This window comes from Girardinichthys multiradiatus, chromosome 21 (genome assembly GCF_021462225.1).
Source record: "Girardinichthys multiradiatus isolate DD_20200921_A chromosome 21, DD_fGirMul_XY1, whole genome shotgun sequence".
NCBI lineage: Eukaryota > Metazoa > Chordata > Actinopteri > Cyprinodontiformes > Goodeidae > Girardinichthys > Girardinichthys multiradiatus.
This window is the reverse complement of record NC_061813.1, coordinates 41,759,898-41,775,672: the sequence shown is the minus strand read 5'-3', so window position 1 is coordinate 41,775,672 and position 15,775 is coordinate 41,759,898. Positions and strand designations below refer to the sequence as shown.

The window sequence follows — 15,775 nt, the reverse complement described above, 5'->3', positions numbered from 1 at the left end:
CCAGCAGGGGGAGACAGTACCATGTTCAGGTTTTATTGAAACATCTTCATACATCAGAAGGTAACAGAACAGGTGAGTTCAGGTGACTGACAATCGGACGGCTCGTCAGGGTTTGATCAGCCAATCACAGTGAGGATTCACTCTGTAGACGTCAAGCAGGCAGCAGTCCGGCTGGAGGCGGCGCTCATCTGTGAGACAGGCAGGCAGAAACACAGACAGGTTCTCAGGTGTTTCACAGACAGGCGTGTGTTGATGATGTCATCAAGACACTTACAGATGTTTCCTCCAACTTCGTACAGATACTGGGCCGGGCTGGGACAGAAAGACAGACAGACAGACAGGTTACCTGAGACAGGTGGTTGGACAGGTGTGGGAGGTTCAGATGTTACCTGATCTCGGACTCAAAACGGGTCGTGACATCTTTAGCCGTCGTCAGTTCATCTAGTTGTATCGCCATGGAAACCTTGGTGTGTAGGGGAGCGTGAACCCTGATGACACCTTCACACAGCTCACTGACCTGGAAACAGAACCAGAATTTTGACAGGTTCTGGTGTCAGTTAATCTTTGCTTGTTTCTAAGAAAGTTCAGGTTGTGTCTGAGCTGTTTCTGGATCATTGTGGACCTAACCACTAACCTGATATACGGGTCTGTGCAGTGGTCCGGGTTGACCTCCAGGTTGACCTCTAAATCAAACCTTGTCTATGTCACAGAACCAATGAAAGGGTCATTCGTGCTTTCATGACCTCTAGACTGGACTCCTGCAACTCTGTCTATGCTGGGATGGACGGCTACCTTCTACATGATCTGCAGCAGGTCCAAAACCCTGCTGCCCGTCTGCTGACCAGATTACTCTTTGCATGGCTGCCGGTTCGTTTTAAGATTTTACTTTTGGTTTTAAATGTTTAAACGGTCCAGCACCTCCTAAATTATCGGACCTCATGGGAATGTTCCCAGCAGAACTCTGAGGGCAGATAACCTGCTGCTTTTAGATGTTCCCAGGACCCGTCTGAACCCAGGAGGAGCCCAGGGGGCAGAGCTTTCTCTGCTGGAGCTCCACTCACTGTAAGGAAGGAACACCAGGAACGATCTTCTGTAGAGACGGGCTGGTCTAGGAAGAGTTTCATTCTCTTAGATTTGATTGTTTTAATAGTGAAGGATAATTATTAGTTTTACTGCGGATGTCTTTTATTGCTAATTTCTGGACCTCATTTATTGGGAAACTACCAGCTGTAAAGTTCTGACTGGTTCTGTTTGATCCCAACAGAACCAAAGCAACATAAACGATAACCTGACAGATGAACTTGGTTTCAGTTTGATGAGAACTGAAGGAACTCACTGGAGAACACGACAAATGAACCCGGATGAAACGACTCTGGTCATGTTCAGAAGGTTCCTGAAGGCATCTTCAAACAAAGAGGAGACCGGTTCTGGTCCATCAGCTGCACCCAGCCGGTTAGAAACGGGAGAAGTTTCAGAGATCCAGAACATCATTCTAATGGTAAATAATGTTCGGCTAGAGAACGTCTGCCGGATTCTCCTAGACTGTTCAAGGAACAGATGAAAGACAACCAGTCTACCCGTGGGGGCCCCCAGGGGCCAGGGTTGGGGCCTAAACCATGTGCAAAAATATCTCATATTCACGGTAGCTTCCCAGTCTGGAATTTTGGGTTTATAGGTCTGGATGAGCATAAATATTTCTGTTTACACGTCGTTTGTTTGTTTGTGGTCACTTTAAAGATATGAGAAATGTGTAACCATCTACAGGTCCTTCTCAAAATATTAGCATATTATGATAAAGTTCATTATTTTCCATAATGTCATGATGAAAATTTAACATTCATATATTTTAGATTCATTGCACACTAACTGAAATATTTCAGGTCTTTTATTGTCTTAATACGGATGATTTTGGCATACAGCTCATGAAAACCCAAAATTCCTATCTCACAGAATTAGCATATTTCATCCGACCAATAAAAGAAAAGTGTTTTTAATACAAAAAACGTCAACCTTCAAATAATCATGTACAGTTATGCACTCAATACTTGGTCAGGAATCCTTTTGCAGAAATGACTGCTTCAATGCGGCGTGGCATGGAGGCAATCAGCCTGTGGCACTGCTGAGGTCTTATGGAGGCCCAGGATGCTTCGATAGCGGCCTTTAGCTCATCCAGAGTGTTGGGTCTTGAGTCTCTCAACGTTCTCTTCACAATATCCCACAGATTCTCTATGGGGTTCAGGTCAGGAGAGTTGGCAGGCCAATTGAGCACAGTGATACCATGGTCAGTAAACCATTTACCAGTGGTTTTGGCACTGTGAGCAGGTGCCAGGTCGTGCTGAAAAATGAAATCTTCATCTCCATAAAGCTTTTCAGCAGATGGAAGCATGAAGTGCTCCAAAATCTCCTGATAGCTAGCTGCATTGACCCTGCCCTTGATAAAACACAGTGGACCAACACCAGCAGCTGACACGGCACCCCAGACCATCACTGACTGTGGGTACTTGACACTGGACTTCTGGCATTTTGGCATTTCCTTCTCCCCAGTCTTCCTCCAGACTCCGGCACCTTGATTTCTGAATTACATGCAGAATTTGCTTTCATCCGAAAAAAGTACTTTGGACCACTGAGCAACAGTCCAGTGCTGCTTCTCTGTAGCCCAGGTCAGGCGCTTCTGCCGCTGTTTCTGGTTCAAAAGTGGCTTGACCTGGGGAATGCGGCACCTGTAGCCCATTTCCTGCACACGCCTGTGCACGGTGGTTCTGGATGTTTCTACTCCAGACTCAGTCCACTGCTTCCGCAGGTCCCCCAAGGTCTGGAATCGGCCCTTCTCCACAATCTTCCTCAGGGTCCGGTCACCTCTTCTTGTTGTGCATCATTTTCTGCCACACTTTTTCCTTCCCACAGACTTCCCACTGAGGTGCCTTGATACAGCACTCTGGGAACAGCCTATTCGTTCAGAAATTTCTTTCTGTGTCTTACCCTCTTGCTTGAGGGTGTCAATAGTGGCCTTCTGGACAGCAGTCAGGTCGGCAGTCTTATCCATGATTGGGGTTTTGAGTGATGAACCAGGCTGGGAGTTTTAAAGGCCTCAGGAATCTTTTGCAGGTGTTTAGAGTTAACTCATTGATTCAGATGATTAGGTTCATAGCTCGTTTAGAGACCCTTTTAATGATATGCTAATTTTGTGAGATAGGAATTTTGGGTTTTCATGAGCTGTATGCCAAAATCATCCGTATTAAGACAATAAAAGACCTGAAATATTTCAGTTAGTGTGCAATGAATCTAAAATATATGAATGTTAAATTTTCATCATTACATTATGGAAAATAATGAGCTTTATCACAATATACTAATATTTTGAGAAGGACCTGTATTGAACAAATGATGAAGGAGGATATGAGCATGAAGCAGAGCAGGTTCTGGGTTCCTCCCTGGAGAACAGCAGAGGAACCACTGGTTTTAAAAACATTTTAATTAATAAATACAAATCAGGACTATTAGCTGCAGTCAGAACAGTCGTACCGATTGGGCCGTGGAGGACCTCCCCTCATCTGCAGCAGGGACTTGGATTGACCACTGACCGGGCCTGATTCCTGCTAGACCTGCAGTACCAAACCATTCAGTAGAACCTGTCTGACAACATCGAGTAGATCTCAACCAGCAACACATCATCATGTCTGATTTTATTTAGCCTTTATAGACAGGGCCGTGTCTAGAATGGGGGGCAGGTAGAAGGGTGGCCCCCTGAAACTGCCGTCTAACATCTGAAGCGCAAGCTTTGACATTTCTGTTCTGTTTCTGTTTTTTGATAAAGGTTAAAATAATCAGACTGTCCTAAAGCTGCCAAAGTTAAATCTCCCATTAAACCCAACAGCACCAGTTTAATTTGGACTCAGTAGTTGTTTTACTGCACTAAAGTAGCTTTTCTGTATACAGTATATGTAGCAGGTGCCACCCCTGTGGCCATGCTCCCGTTTGTAGAAGTAGGAAACATCTCATGGAGGTTAATCTCTTAAGGTCCAAAAGAATCGACCCAAAACTCTAAGTTTCCTCAGAAATGACAAACTTTATTAAATGATCTTTGTGTTAATAATTATTTGTGATAATTCCGGTTGAGGATCTCCTGGAAGGATCTGTGAGATCTCTGCTTTCAACTTCACAGAAATGGTTTCTATCGGCTTCTAGACGAGGTTCTAACCTCTATGGAGACCATGTCTGCGTTTAACTGGGGGAACTTGGAGTAAGGAAAGTCAAATTCTTCCCCCAGTACCGCGGGTTGGGCCTGAAGGGCACCCAGGAGAACACAAGTTACAGCAATCTGAACACAAACATAAAGTTTGGATAGAGGTCAAGTTGGAGAAAAGCAGCTACTGAGGTGTTTTTTCTAACGTTCAGGACACCGTGTCCTTACTTTTAGCTCCTTCTGGTGAACAGTTGCAGGCCAATGGAGCGGCGTATTTACAGACTTGCTTACCAAGTCCGAGACATGGTTGCATTGGAGGGTTTTACAGTTTAGATTTTAAATTTATAAGCAACATGAAGTTGGGGTGGAGCTCTAATTTATAAAGCCTACGGCCTTTATGGACCTCACTGATTGTAAAAGGATCTCGAATGAATAAAACAGGCGAAGCTGCCGAGGAGCTCCCATTAAAGCAGGGGTGTCCAAAGTCAGTCCTTGAGGTCCGGTCTTCTGCATAATTTAGATGTTTCCCTCCTTCAGCACACCTGATGTCCATTGATGGCTGATTACCAGGCTTTTACTGAACAGCAATCACCTGAATGAGGAGAGCAGGGAAACATCTAAAACACGCAAGAAACCGGCCCTCAAGGACCGACTGTGGACACCCCTGCAGTAAAGGCGCTAATAGAAAACCAGCACCAATGCATTGAGCCTGGTTGGTTTTGGTGATTTAATGTCATTTCATCCAGAACCAGCTGAGTGTTTTTGGGACGATTCATTCAAATGAAATCAATTAAAGTGGATTTCTTTTATCTCTGGTCATTCAACAAACTGGATCACTTAGAGTCACTGTGGGACCTGCAGCCAGGTCCAGTTCAGATCGCAACTCATTTCTTCACAATATAAGCCTAAGAACTGCATTAAAACAGACCGAGCAGTACTTTGAGCTGACAGTACCAGAAACAATCAGCTACAGGTAGGGTGGTTCTGCTCACGTTCCGCCTTCATCTCCGAATCTGTTTATATTTTAACTTCATAAAGGTCTCCGATCAACCAGTCTCCCAGCTGAGAATGACAGTCACGCTTCTGCTCCAGAAGGTTACCTTTCTGGATCCACGAGTGCTGAGGAGAACCAGGAATACCGAGATAAATGGATCCACTCAATATTTACCCCCGGACAGATCTAGAAGCACCGAGATCCAACAAATGTTGGTGCTCCCTGGAACCACAAAGGGGAGGCTTGATCCGGATCAGCCAGTGTGAATTTGACTGAGCAGGTGATGATTGGATCAGCACCAAAGAGAAAATGACCTCATCACAATAAATTATCATTTTAACCACGATACCGATAAACGCCCATCCTAGCCTCAAACCCCTGCTGTGGGTGACTGATGTTAAGGACATCAGAAACTACAGTAGAACCAGAAGAGTGTTCTGGTTTCCTGATGATATGGATCATTACAGGACAGACAGCTGTGGGCATCATAGCAGAACACCCAACAGCTAAAGAGGTCGGTTTGCAAACTGGGACAAACACGAGTCTGAAGTCCTAAAGCAGGACCTTTTGGTTCAGTCAGCAGAGGTACTGAGTGGTTCAGCAGCTGCCGACCTCACCCTGGGCCGTTTATTCACCACCGACTCTTTAAACACATTTAAGAAGAAGATTCATCCACACTCGGGTCTTTGAGTACTGCTAGACTTTACTGAGCAGATGTTTCTGGACTCAAACGATCACCGTCCAACTCCTTCTCCCACCACGTCCCCTCAAAAGAACCCCAGCAATGGAAGAAAAAGTTGGACCTCCACATGGGTCGGGACCCTCGCAGCACCCTGGACTCACCAGATCAGAGGCCTTTAAACACATTAATGGTGACACCTCTACAATATTCGTCCAGGCTGCCTCTGCTTCTGTTGATGACCTTGTACATACCTAATGGATGAAATCAACCCGAAAGACCAAAGTTCTGTCTAGTTCTGTTCCAGAAAAACCCACCGTGGAGGAACAACCCCGGCCACACTGCCAAACATCAAAAACTAAAATCACAACTGGTTCCTGTTGGTCCCATCACCATTTCTTCACCTCCGCCTCAGCAGACACAACGACGTCTGCTCAGGTCCAACTCTGAGTGGACGTCCGGTTCACCTGTCTTTTCTGGGTCAAGTTCAGGGCCAGAACTCACCTGGTTCCTGTCGTTCTTCTCGTTCTTCCGCCTTAGAAGACGGGACGTTGTCCTGCTCAGGTTAAACTTTCTCTGATTGGACGCCTGGTTCACCTGTCTCACCTGGGCCAGAAGAAAGTTTGGGACCTGAGGGAGAAAACAGGAAGTGATGTCGGTGTTGGTGGGACACTAATGTAACAGTGGACAGATTCAGAGGCTCACGGTCCATAGCAGGTCTTGGTGTCGGATCATTAGCCCAATCAGGTGAGCTCCACCCACTGCCTCCTCCATCTCATCTCGCTGCTTGGTGATGGAGAGTTTCTTTCCACGGTTACGGTGAGTGAACAGGTTGGGAGCCATCACCATGGACACATTCCACAGAGACATCCGGTTCTGGTCCTGATGAGAGACCACCTTACGGAGGAAGACCAGCAGGGCCTGTAACCATGGAAACACCTTTACTATGAATCATTCTGTGTAAATTTAAGGTGGAAAGAAGAAGACCAGAATAAAGGTGTAATTTACCCTCAGGGTGTTTCTGTGGGTTTCAGGAAGAAGAAGGAGGAGCAGCTGCAGAGCCTGGACCTGATGGACCTCAGAGGACACGCCTGCAGGGACACACCCCAAAACATCAGCTGAGAGGACCTACCTACACACTCATGTCTGTGTGCGCTCGTACCCAGAACAGAGCAGAACGTGGACAGGTGTGTGTGTGTCAGCAGGGGTGTGGGCAGCTCTCTGATGAAAAGCTTCAGCAGTCCTGCAGCATCCACCGGGCGCACCTCAGTCCAGTCAAAGATGCTCCAGCACCGGTCCAGCTCTCTCCGCAAGAACTGCAGGGGGAGGGAGGGACGGGAGTGTTGGTAGAGGGCAGGGCAGAAGGAGAGACAGAGATCAAAAACACCGTGGGACAAAATGTGGGAATATTGACCTTTTTTGACGAATTTCTGAAGTTGTTTCTGATAGTTGGTCCTGGAAAGGACTGCTGTCGGCTGAAGATCTGGTTTCAGCGTTCAGGCTGGAATGACCCGTGGTGTTCAGGAACTCTGGGTCAGTGTGGATGAGCGACTTTGGGAGTTACCTTCAGTTTTGCAGCTGATCCTGGAACTCGAAGGATTCCTTCAGTCTGCAGACCATTCTGCTCCAAGAAGCTCAACAACTAGAAGGACAGAGAGACAGATAGCTGCTCTGAGGTCACACATCATCTCCAACTCTGCTGGCTGTTTGGTTCCTGCTCGCTGCAAACCACAGACTCTGTTACAAAGCATGATGGGAATGTTCAGCTGTTCAGCCTAAAATAGTAATGCAGTATAAAGAAAGGGAGCTTAAGTCTGAGAAGGCTTCCAACAGATGGATGGACAGACAGGTTTGTTCTTCACCTTCTGAAAGAAGACAGGAACTTTGACTCCGGGAAACTTCTTCCTGTCGTTGTCCAACAGAGAGTTCAGAGAGACGCCAAACACGCCGCCGTCTGAAGGACAGAAGACAGAAAAGTCACTTCTGCTTCACTTTTTTTCCCTGAAGACAGTCTGACCTAAAGCTGGATGATCGACTATCATATCCTTGGTTAGGTCTGAGAGCAACAGCTTCAACGGTTCCATTGTCAAGATTCAGCATCTAAAGGACTCCCTGGACCAGGATGTCCAAATTCAGTCCTCATGCTTCAGATGTGTCCCCTTGCCAACACAGCTTCAACCTGGCTGGTTTAGCTCTTCAGCGTGTCCTCAGGTTCTGCAGAGGCCTGCCAGGGAAACATCTAAAACATGTAGAACCGCAGCTCTGGAGGACTGACCTAGGCTGAAGAATTTGAATCTCAACAAGTTGATCTAAAACCAGTTATCATTTGTAAAAAGAGCAGATCCATCTAAAGTGAACCAGCAGTCTCTGTGGTGAGTTACTGTATTTATTAAGATGAAGAACTTTATCATCATGTGCTCAGAGTACTTCTGGGTAATGAAACTTCTACTCCACCAGCTCCCTCCAACACCATTAAAAGACGTTCATTTAATAACAAATAATACATGAATCCCTCCAGATAGCATCACAAGCTACTTACAACCTGGAATCTAGAATTAAAAGAGAAATCTGCATCGTTCTTATTGAAGATGGCAGAAATGAAGATTCCACATCTCTGGAATCTGGAACTTATCAACCACCTCTGACCAGCGGCCACTTCTCCCTCACTGGTTAAACTGGGCTGTAAACCTGGTTTGAACCATCATGTCAAATGAAGCGCACCCCGAGTCCTGCTGTGTGGCGGCCGGGTGCGTTTGGTTTGGACTCCCAGAGCCTGCAGGAAGGTGGAGAGTTCAATGTGAGAGATGAAGCCGAGCCGTGTTAGGTCACGTGATGACAGGTCATCTGCACAGGTGAGACCATGTGACGGCGAGACGGGAGCAAACTGCACACACACACCACCAGAAACCAATCAGCAGCCTCCAGGGTGCTGGCCAGCCAGTCCTGATGCACAGCAACGTTCACACTCACCTGCAGCTCACTGTTCTCGTCTCCATGGAAACATACACAATCCCTGCATGTCCCGCCCTGTTTGTGCTCAGCCACGCCCTCTGAGTAGGGAGTGTCCCGCAGTAGCCAATCAGCACACCTCAACTGGCTCACCGGTGATGAGTATGTGTTAGGAGAGGAGGGGGAGGGGGTGGGAGCAGGGGATGATGGGTCTTCAGGAAGCTGATCCTCGAAAACAAACATGGGAAGAGTGGACCGCCCTGTAAACAACACAACAATCAGTAACACCTGGAACAATCTAGAACCACTAGAACCTTCAAAAGGCTCTAATGAAATACCATTCAGAATGAAATTCAATTCAGAACCATCTTATGATGAACCTGAAAGGCAGCCTCCTTAATGTCCAATACAACTTGTAAAGATCAAAATAACCAACAAGGTCTGGTTTATAGAACCTACAGGTAGTACTGTGTACAAAACTACCAGACCCAATACCAAGACATGACCAAACCTCAGATATTATCATATCTGTAATCATAATCATGTGATTATTGCTTCAACTTTTCCACCAAGGAACCTTTTCTGTTCAGAAACTAAACTTGAATGTGAGCAGACCACCTCCAGCATGGCACCAGTCCAAACCAGACGACTCTAAGGAGCTCAAAGATCCAGCTAAACCTTGGCTGGATCTTTGGATGGACTGAGTGAAGAAGACAGGTGGAGCTACAGAAAATCTCTGATGGACCTCTTTCCAGATTTCTGAGCATGTTGGGCCAAAGGTGGCAAATGAGAAATCTTTATTTGTTGCATTTGAATGCAGCCAGGAGTTTCACACTAAGATGCAGTAAACAAGGATGCTGTAGCTGTGGCCAGGACCATGAAACCCACCTACATGATCTTCAGGAGTTCAGTAACAACAATGAAAGTCAAAGGGTGGTGTCTTCAGACTGCAAAACATCTGCCGAACTAGTTAGATGAACAGTACAGCCCAAATGACTATTAGTAGCCTAAAAAGCATCAAAAATGGTTAAAGGTGAAGGAGCCTCAGGACTTTAACATAACACCTGGTCATCGAGATGAGGAACCATGAAATATATGCAGAAAACTGTACATGCACCTGGACACCTAAAACATCTGGACAGATCTCCACAAGGATGGCTCTAAACCATTAAATGATCTGTCATCGCTCAATATTCACATCATAAAACAACAACCACCACCTGTAAAACATCTAGAAAGACTGAAACATCTAAAACTCCAATAAGACATTTTTCTAGGTCTTTAAAGAGATATTTTTTGAACCATGTGGAAAACCACCACCACCTTTCTGGCTCCTGAAGTAGGACCTTCAGAAGAACCTGTAAACTGAGACCGTCAGCAAGTAGGCCGAGCAGTACCTCTGTTAGTGTTGCGGCGGATGGTCTTGGTTGTGGTGTGGTACCTCCTTGGAGGTGACTCAGGATGAGATTGGGTCGGGAATGGGCAGTGCCCTGCAGAGTCACCATCAGGCTGAAACAGATAAAACTCATAAAGGTTCTCCAGTTTGACTGAACACATCTGTGCGATGTTCTACAAGTCCTACCTCAGTGAAGATGTCGCGCACGTCTCTGATTGGCTGCCTGTTTCTCTTCCTCAGTGTCTCGTTGTAGTTATCCAGCCTCTTCTTCACCATGGCGGCTTGTTGCCGTGTCAACGTGGATAGCACTGCCTCTGCCACAGGTGGTGACTCTGTTGACGAAGAGCCCACGACCAGGGACGATAACCCCGCCTCCGTCAGCCATGCCTCCTCCAGCTCCACCTCTACACAAAGCAAAGACATGAAGGACACACACAGAAAGACGAGGTCTCACTCTGTTGTCAATATGACTCACCATCCATGCTCTTCCTCTCCTCTTCCTCTTCTTCCCCCTCCTGCTCCTCTTCGATGCTCTGTACTTCTCTCCAGTAGGTTTCCATGTTAACTTGTCGAGGGTCAGACGTCACTGTGCGAGGTGGAGGGGGGCTTGTGGAGGTGGGGACAGAGGTAGCAGAATGAGATGACAACATCCTGTGGAGACATGACAGGAAGACGGGTAGATGTTCATTGAGAAGGATTCTCACATCGTCTGGACCCGAAGGTGTGAGGTCTGGTTTCTAGTTCTTGGAGAAGACGTCTGGACCTGAAGGTGTGAGGTCTGATTTCTACTTCTTGGAGAAGACGTCTGGACTTGAAGGTGTGAGGTCTGGTTTCTAGTTCTTGGAGAAGACGTCTGGACCTGAAGGTGTGAGGTCTGATTTCTACTTCTTGGAGAAGACGTCTGGACTTGAAGGTGTGAGGTCTGGTTTCTAGTTCTTGGAGAGGAGATCTGGACCTGAAGGTGTGAGGTCTGGTTTTTAGTTCTAGGAGAAGAGGTCTGGACCTGAAGGTGTGATGTCTGCTTTCTAGTTCTAGGAGAAGAGGTCTGGACCTGAAGGTGTGAGGTCTGGTTTTTAGTTCTAGGAGAAGAGGTCTGGACCCGAAGGTGTGAGGTCTGGTTTCTAGTTCTAGGAGAAGACGTCTGGACTCGAAGGTGTGAGGTCTGGTTTCTAGTTCTAGGAGAAGACGTCTGGACATGAAGGTGTGAGGTCTGGTTTTTAGTTCTAGGAGAAAGGTCTGGACCTGAAGGTGTGAGGTCTGGTTTCTAGTTCTAGGAGAAGAGGTCTGGACATGAAGGTGTGAGGTCTGCTTTCTAGTTCTAGGAGAAGACGTCTGGACATGAAGGTGTGAGGTCTGGTTTCTACTTCTTGGAGAAGACGTCTGGACTTGAAGGTGTAAGGCTTGTTTTCTAGTTCTTGGAGAGGAGATCTGGACCTGAAGGTGTGAGGTCTGGTTTTTAGTTCTAGGAGAAGAGGTCTGGACCCGAAGGTGTGAGGTCTGGTTTCTAGTTCTAGGAGAAGACGTCTGGACTCGAAGGTGTGAGGTCTGGTTTCTAGTTCTAGGAGAAGATGTCTGGACATGAAGGTGTGAGGTCTGGTTTTTAGTTCTAGGAGAAAGGTCTGGACCTGAAGGTGTGATGTCTGGTTTCTAGTTCTAGGAGAAGAGGTCTGGACATGAAGGTGTGAGGTCTGCTTTCTAGTTCTAGGAGAAGACGTCTGGACATGAAGGTGTGAGGTCTGGTTTTTAGTTCTAGGAGAAAGGTCTGGACCTGAAGGTGTGATGTCTGGTTTCTAGTTCTAGGAGAAGAGGTCTGGACATGAAGGTGTGAGGTCTGCTTTCTAGTTCTAGGAGAAGACGTCTGGACATGAAGGTGTGAGGTCTGGTTTTTAGTTCTAGGAGAAAGGTCTGGACCTGAAGGTGTGAGGTCTGGTTTCTAGTTCTAGGAGAAGAGGTCTGGACCTGAAGGTGTGAGGTCTGCTTTCTAGTTCTAGGAGAAGACGTCTGGACATGAAGGTGTGAGGTCTGGTTTTTAGTTCTAGGAGAAGAGGTCTGGACCTGAAGGTGTGAGGTCTGCTTTCTAGTTCTAGGAGAAGACATCTGGAACCGAAGGTATGAGGTCTGATTTCTAGTTCTAGGAGAAGACGTCTGGACATGAAAGTGTGATGTCTGGTTTCTAGTTCTTGGAGAAGACGTCTGGACCCGAAGGTGTGAGGTCTGGTTTTTAGTTCTAGGAGAAGACGTCTGGACCCGAAGGTTTGAGGTCTGGTTTCTAGTTCTTGGAGAAGACATCTGGACCTGAAGGTGTGAGGTCTGGTTTCTAGTTCTAGGAGAAGACGTCTGGACCCGAAGGTGTGAGGTCTGGTTTCTAGTTCTTGGAGAAGACGTCTGGACATGAAGGTGTGAGGTCTGGTTTTTAGTTCTAGGAGAAAGGTCTGGACCTGAAGGTGTGAGGTCTGGTTTCTAGTTCTAGGAGAAGAGGTCTGGACCTGAAGGTGTGAGGTCTGCTTTCTAGTTCTAGGAGAAGACGTCTGGACATGAAGGTGTGAGGTCTGGTTTTTAGTTCTAGGAGAAGAGGTCTGGACCTGAAGGTGTGAGGTCTGCTTTCTAGTTCTAGGAGAAGACATCTGGAACCGAAGGTATGAGGTCTGATTTCTAGTTCTTGGAGAAGACATCTGGACCTGAAGGTGTGAGGTCTGGTTTCTAGTTCTAGGAGAAGACGTCTGGACCCGAAGGTGTGAGGTCTGGTTTCTAGTTCTAGGAGAAGACGTCTGGACCCGAAGGTGTGAGGTCTGGTTTCTAGTTCTTGGAGAAGACGTCTGGACATGAAGGTGTGAGGTCTGGTTTCCAGGCTGTGGCTGCAGATCTGTGCTCAGAATTTGTGGCTTCTGCAGGCCCAGAACTAAACTTGCCTTAAATATTCATGATGCAATTGACAGGAAGTCTGTTTTTTCCTGCTATTGATGAGTGTGTGTGCTCCAGTGTGTGTGTGTGTGGCTGGAACCTTAAGCTAATGGTTTTAGTTCCCAGGGGAGCAGAAAATGGGATGCTCAAGCTGACGTTTACTGCTGCTGCTTTGTGTCCATTAGGAGGTAATGGACGCTGTTGGTCAATCAGAGATGAGTGTTTTCCCTCAGATAGTAATCGGACCTGCTTGTTGTTCAGCAGACCCACTTTAAATCAGCTGAAAACATCTTAGGGATTTCTCAGTTTGGCAGTTCTTCAGAACTGAATGTGCTTTGGTCCCCTAGGTCCGGACTGAGTTTTGGCTTTGGTTTAGAATCAGACCGTGGACCAGAGATGGTCAGGTTCTGCCAATGTCAAGTTGAGGTCTGAAGGACTTCTTAAGGGCATGTTTACTTCCACTCAAACTAAATTGCAGAACCCTTAAAGCTGCCTCTGTGGTTCTGATCTACCTAAACTACCTAAACGTCTCTAGAACTACCTGAGAGCTCTCTAATACACATAAATGGGTCCTAGACCCAACAAGAAAGCCTTCTAGAACATCTAAGAGGGTGTCCGGAATAGCATAAAGACTCTACAGCTACTTTATAGTTCTCTGAGGTTATTTTCTCTAGAACCCCCTTAACAGATCTCTAAAACCACCTCAAGAGTTTCTAGGATCATCATAAAAAACACACAGACTCACTAGAACCCCTAAAGAATCTGTAGAACAACCTTGAAGACTCTGTAGAAACATTTAAACTGTTTCAAGAAGCACCAAGACTCTAGAACCATTCAAATGTCTCTAGAACCACGTGATATGATTTTCTGGTACCGCTTAAAGCAGTGTTTTCACAGTGTTTCAGGTTCTGAGTTACAGAATCACAGATCAGTAAGTCAAGACCGCTGCTGACTAATGTATGATGTCAGAGTTAATGACCCAGTTAAACACAGTGACCAGGCACAGAACCAGCAGGTGTTTAACGGCCCACTGAGGAACCTTCAGCCAGTTTGGACTTAAAGGACGTGGAGGGCCAGTCTAAATGATTTCTTCCAATCTTTCTTGAACAGTTGTTACAATTCCACAAGAAAGACCCAAAAACAGGAGAACCCTTTGGTTGGTCAATTGAACCTTTCTGCTATTTGGGCCAGGTATTTGGACTCTGTCTGCCCTAAACAGGTAAAATGGGCAGAACCAGAAGTCAAATCAGCAGTCTCCTATTCTCCACCTGATCTGTTCTCAGCTCTGAAGACCACCTCCAACCTGTGGTGATCTGTTCAGAACCCTGAAGTCTGAACCAGATCTGGTTGTGTAGGTCAGACTTCGGCAAGGTTAAAGCTCAGTCTGGTTCAGCCAAAAGGAGTAGTTCCCAACTAGAACAACTAGAACCAGCAGAACAAAGGAACCAAAAAAGCTTACTTCATGAACACCACTCTGGGCCGGTTCTAGCCCTGAAATATGGGCCTGTCCTAGATCAAGAAGTCAAACTTCACCCAGAGCTCCATCAGAGCAGGTTTAAGTCGGGTCCAAGTCCAATACTGCAGCCAATCAGAACTACACAGAGCTGTTGCTCTGAAGAAAATCTGTCTGACTGCAGATAATAACCTGTGTTTATCCAGAACACAGAAACAGAACGGGCAGAACTCACCTCCGCTCAGTCCAGCTGCTCATCGCCTCTGAGGGGAGCCGCAGGGAAGGAGGCGGAGCAGGGGAGGAGCCGCAGGAGCTCCCAGCTCAGACTGGGAGTGTTGGACAGTTGGTTCTACTGGACTGGACTCAGATCCATAATAAAGCTGAAGTGGTTTTACTGGTGGTGTGGTGGAAGTGAGGAGGAGACAGAGCTCAACATTTTCTAAATAAAGTTTGCTGATGAGGAACATCAGAGAGAACCCTGACCCAGTGGAATACGTCCTGTTACTGGATCAGAACAAAATATCTGAATACATTCTGCTCTAAACAGCATACACCCCGGGTCAGTAGAAAGTCCGCCCTACTTCAGTTCTACGGGTTGATGTATCAGGACACAATAAAACCAATTTGGGTTTTAGCAGGTTCTGAAGTTTCACATCAAACAGAACCACCTAACCAATTCCAGAGAATCATCTCTGGAACAATCTGTGGGAGAAAGTGGAGTCCAGCCTCACCTCCTCGACAGGTTTCAGAAGTAAAGTATCACCCAGGAGCTTCTGATCCGATTAACGGATCTTCATCAGAGGGTCCTCCTCCATGAAAGCAGAAGTTCTGCTGCAACTGCACAATGCCAAGAAGGAAAGACATCAGCAATGATCCAGAAAAGCAACTGTTGCTGCCCATCAGTCTGGGTTAGAAGGACTGCAGAGAGAACAGTTGTTCCAGAACATGTTCACTCAGTCAGAGATCAGAACTCAGTGGTTTAAAAGTCCACAGCAGGACAGGACCCTGGTGGAGTTCTGCCGTCTTGTCAGACCAGGACCTGTTAAAAACTGCTTCAGCAGGCCAGATGATGGGAATGACGCCATCCTGAAAGCTGCTGCCAGAGTCCTGACCAACACTATGGGTCGGATAGGATCCCAACAGAACATCAGTCCATGCCCCGGCTCCTGCTTGGTTTTAATACCGTTGCTGCTGTGTAAGGACCTAAATGGTTCTGAATC

General features: G+C 46.7%; 2 protein-coding genes across 5 annotated transcripts; both read right to left on the bottom strand.

The window, feature by feature from the left end:
- Positions 1 to 19: 19 nt before the first annotated feature.
- On the bottom strand, positions 20 to 15,424 carry arhgap28 (Rho GTPase activating protein 28). 4 transcript variants are annotated; one of them, XM_047349622.1, is made up of 15 exons: positions 15,287 to 15,424; positions 10,677 to 10,852; positions 10,388 to 10,605; positions 10,203 to 10,314; positions 8,827 to 9,065; positions 8,578 to 8,740; positions 7,719 to 7,810; positions 7,421 to 7,498; positions 7,019 to 7,172; positions 6,865 to 6,947; positions 6,562 to 6,777; positions 6,361 to 6,486; positions 390 to 517; positions 275 to 312; positions 20 to 188 (listed from the first exon to the last, which is right to left on the bottom strand). In XM_047349622.1, the coding sequence occupies exons 2-15, from the start codon at positions 10,849 to 10,851 to the stop codon at positions 106 to 108; spliced, it is 1,905 nt and encodes a 634-aa protein (XP_047205578.1). In that variant the 5' UTR covers position 10,852; positions 15,287 to 15,424; the 3' UTR covers positions 20 to 105. The 4 variants fall into 4 exon arrangements, with proteins under 4 accessions (XP_047205578.1, XP_047205576.1, XP_047205575.1 ...); XM_047349620.1 differs by lacking the exon at positions 15,287 to 15,424 and adding an exon at positions 10,965 to 11,688 and having other exon boundaries at positions 8,578 to 8,629; XM_047349619.1 differs by lacking the exon at positions 15,287 to 15,424 and adding an exon at positions 10,965 to 11,682.
- On the bottom strand, positions 11,894 to 13,119 carry LOC124857991 (the record flags this gene model as incomplete). Its single annotated transcript, XM_047349653.1, has 1 exon — positions 11,894 to 13,119. A coding segment is annotated over one exon (1,026 nt), but the record flags the coding sequence as incomplete, so codon positions are not given.
- Positions 15,425 to 15,775: the final 351 nt, after the last annotated feature.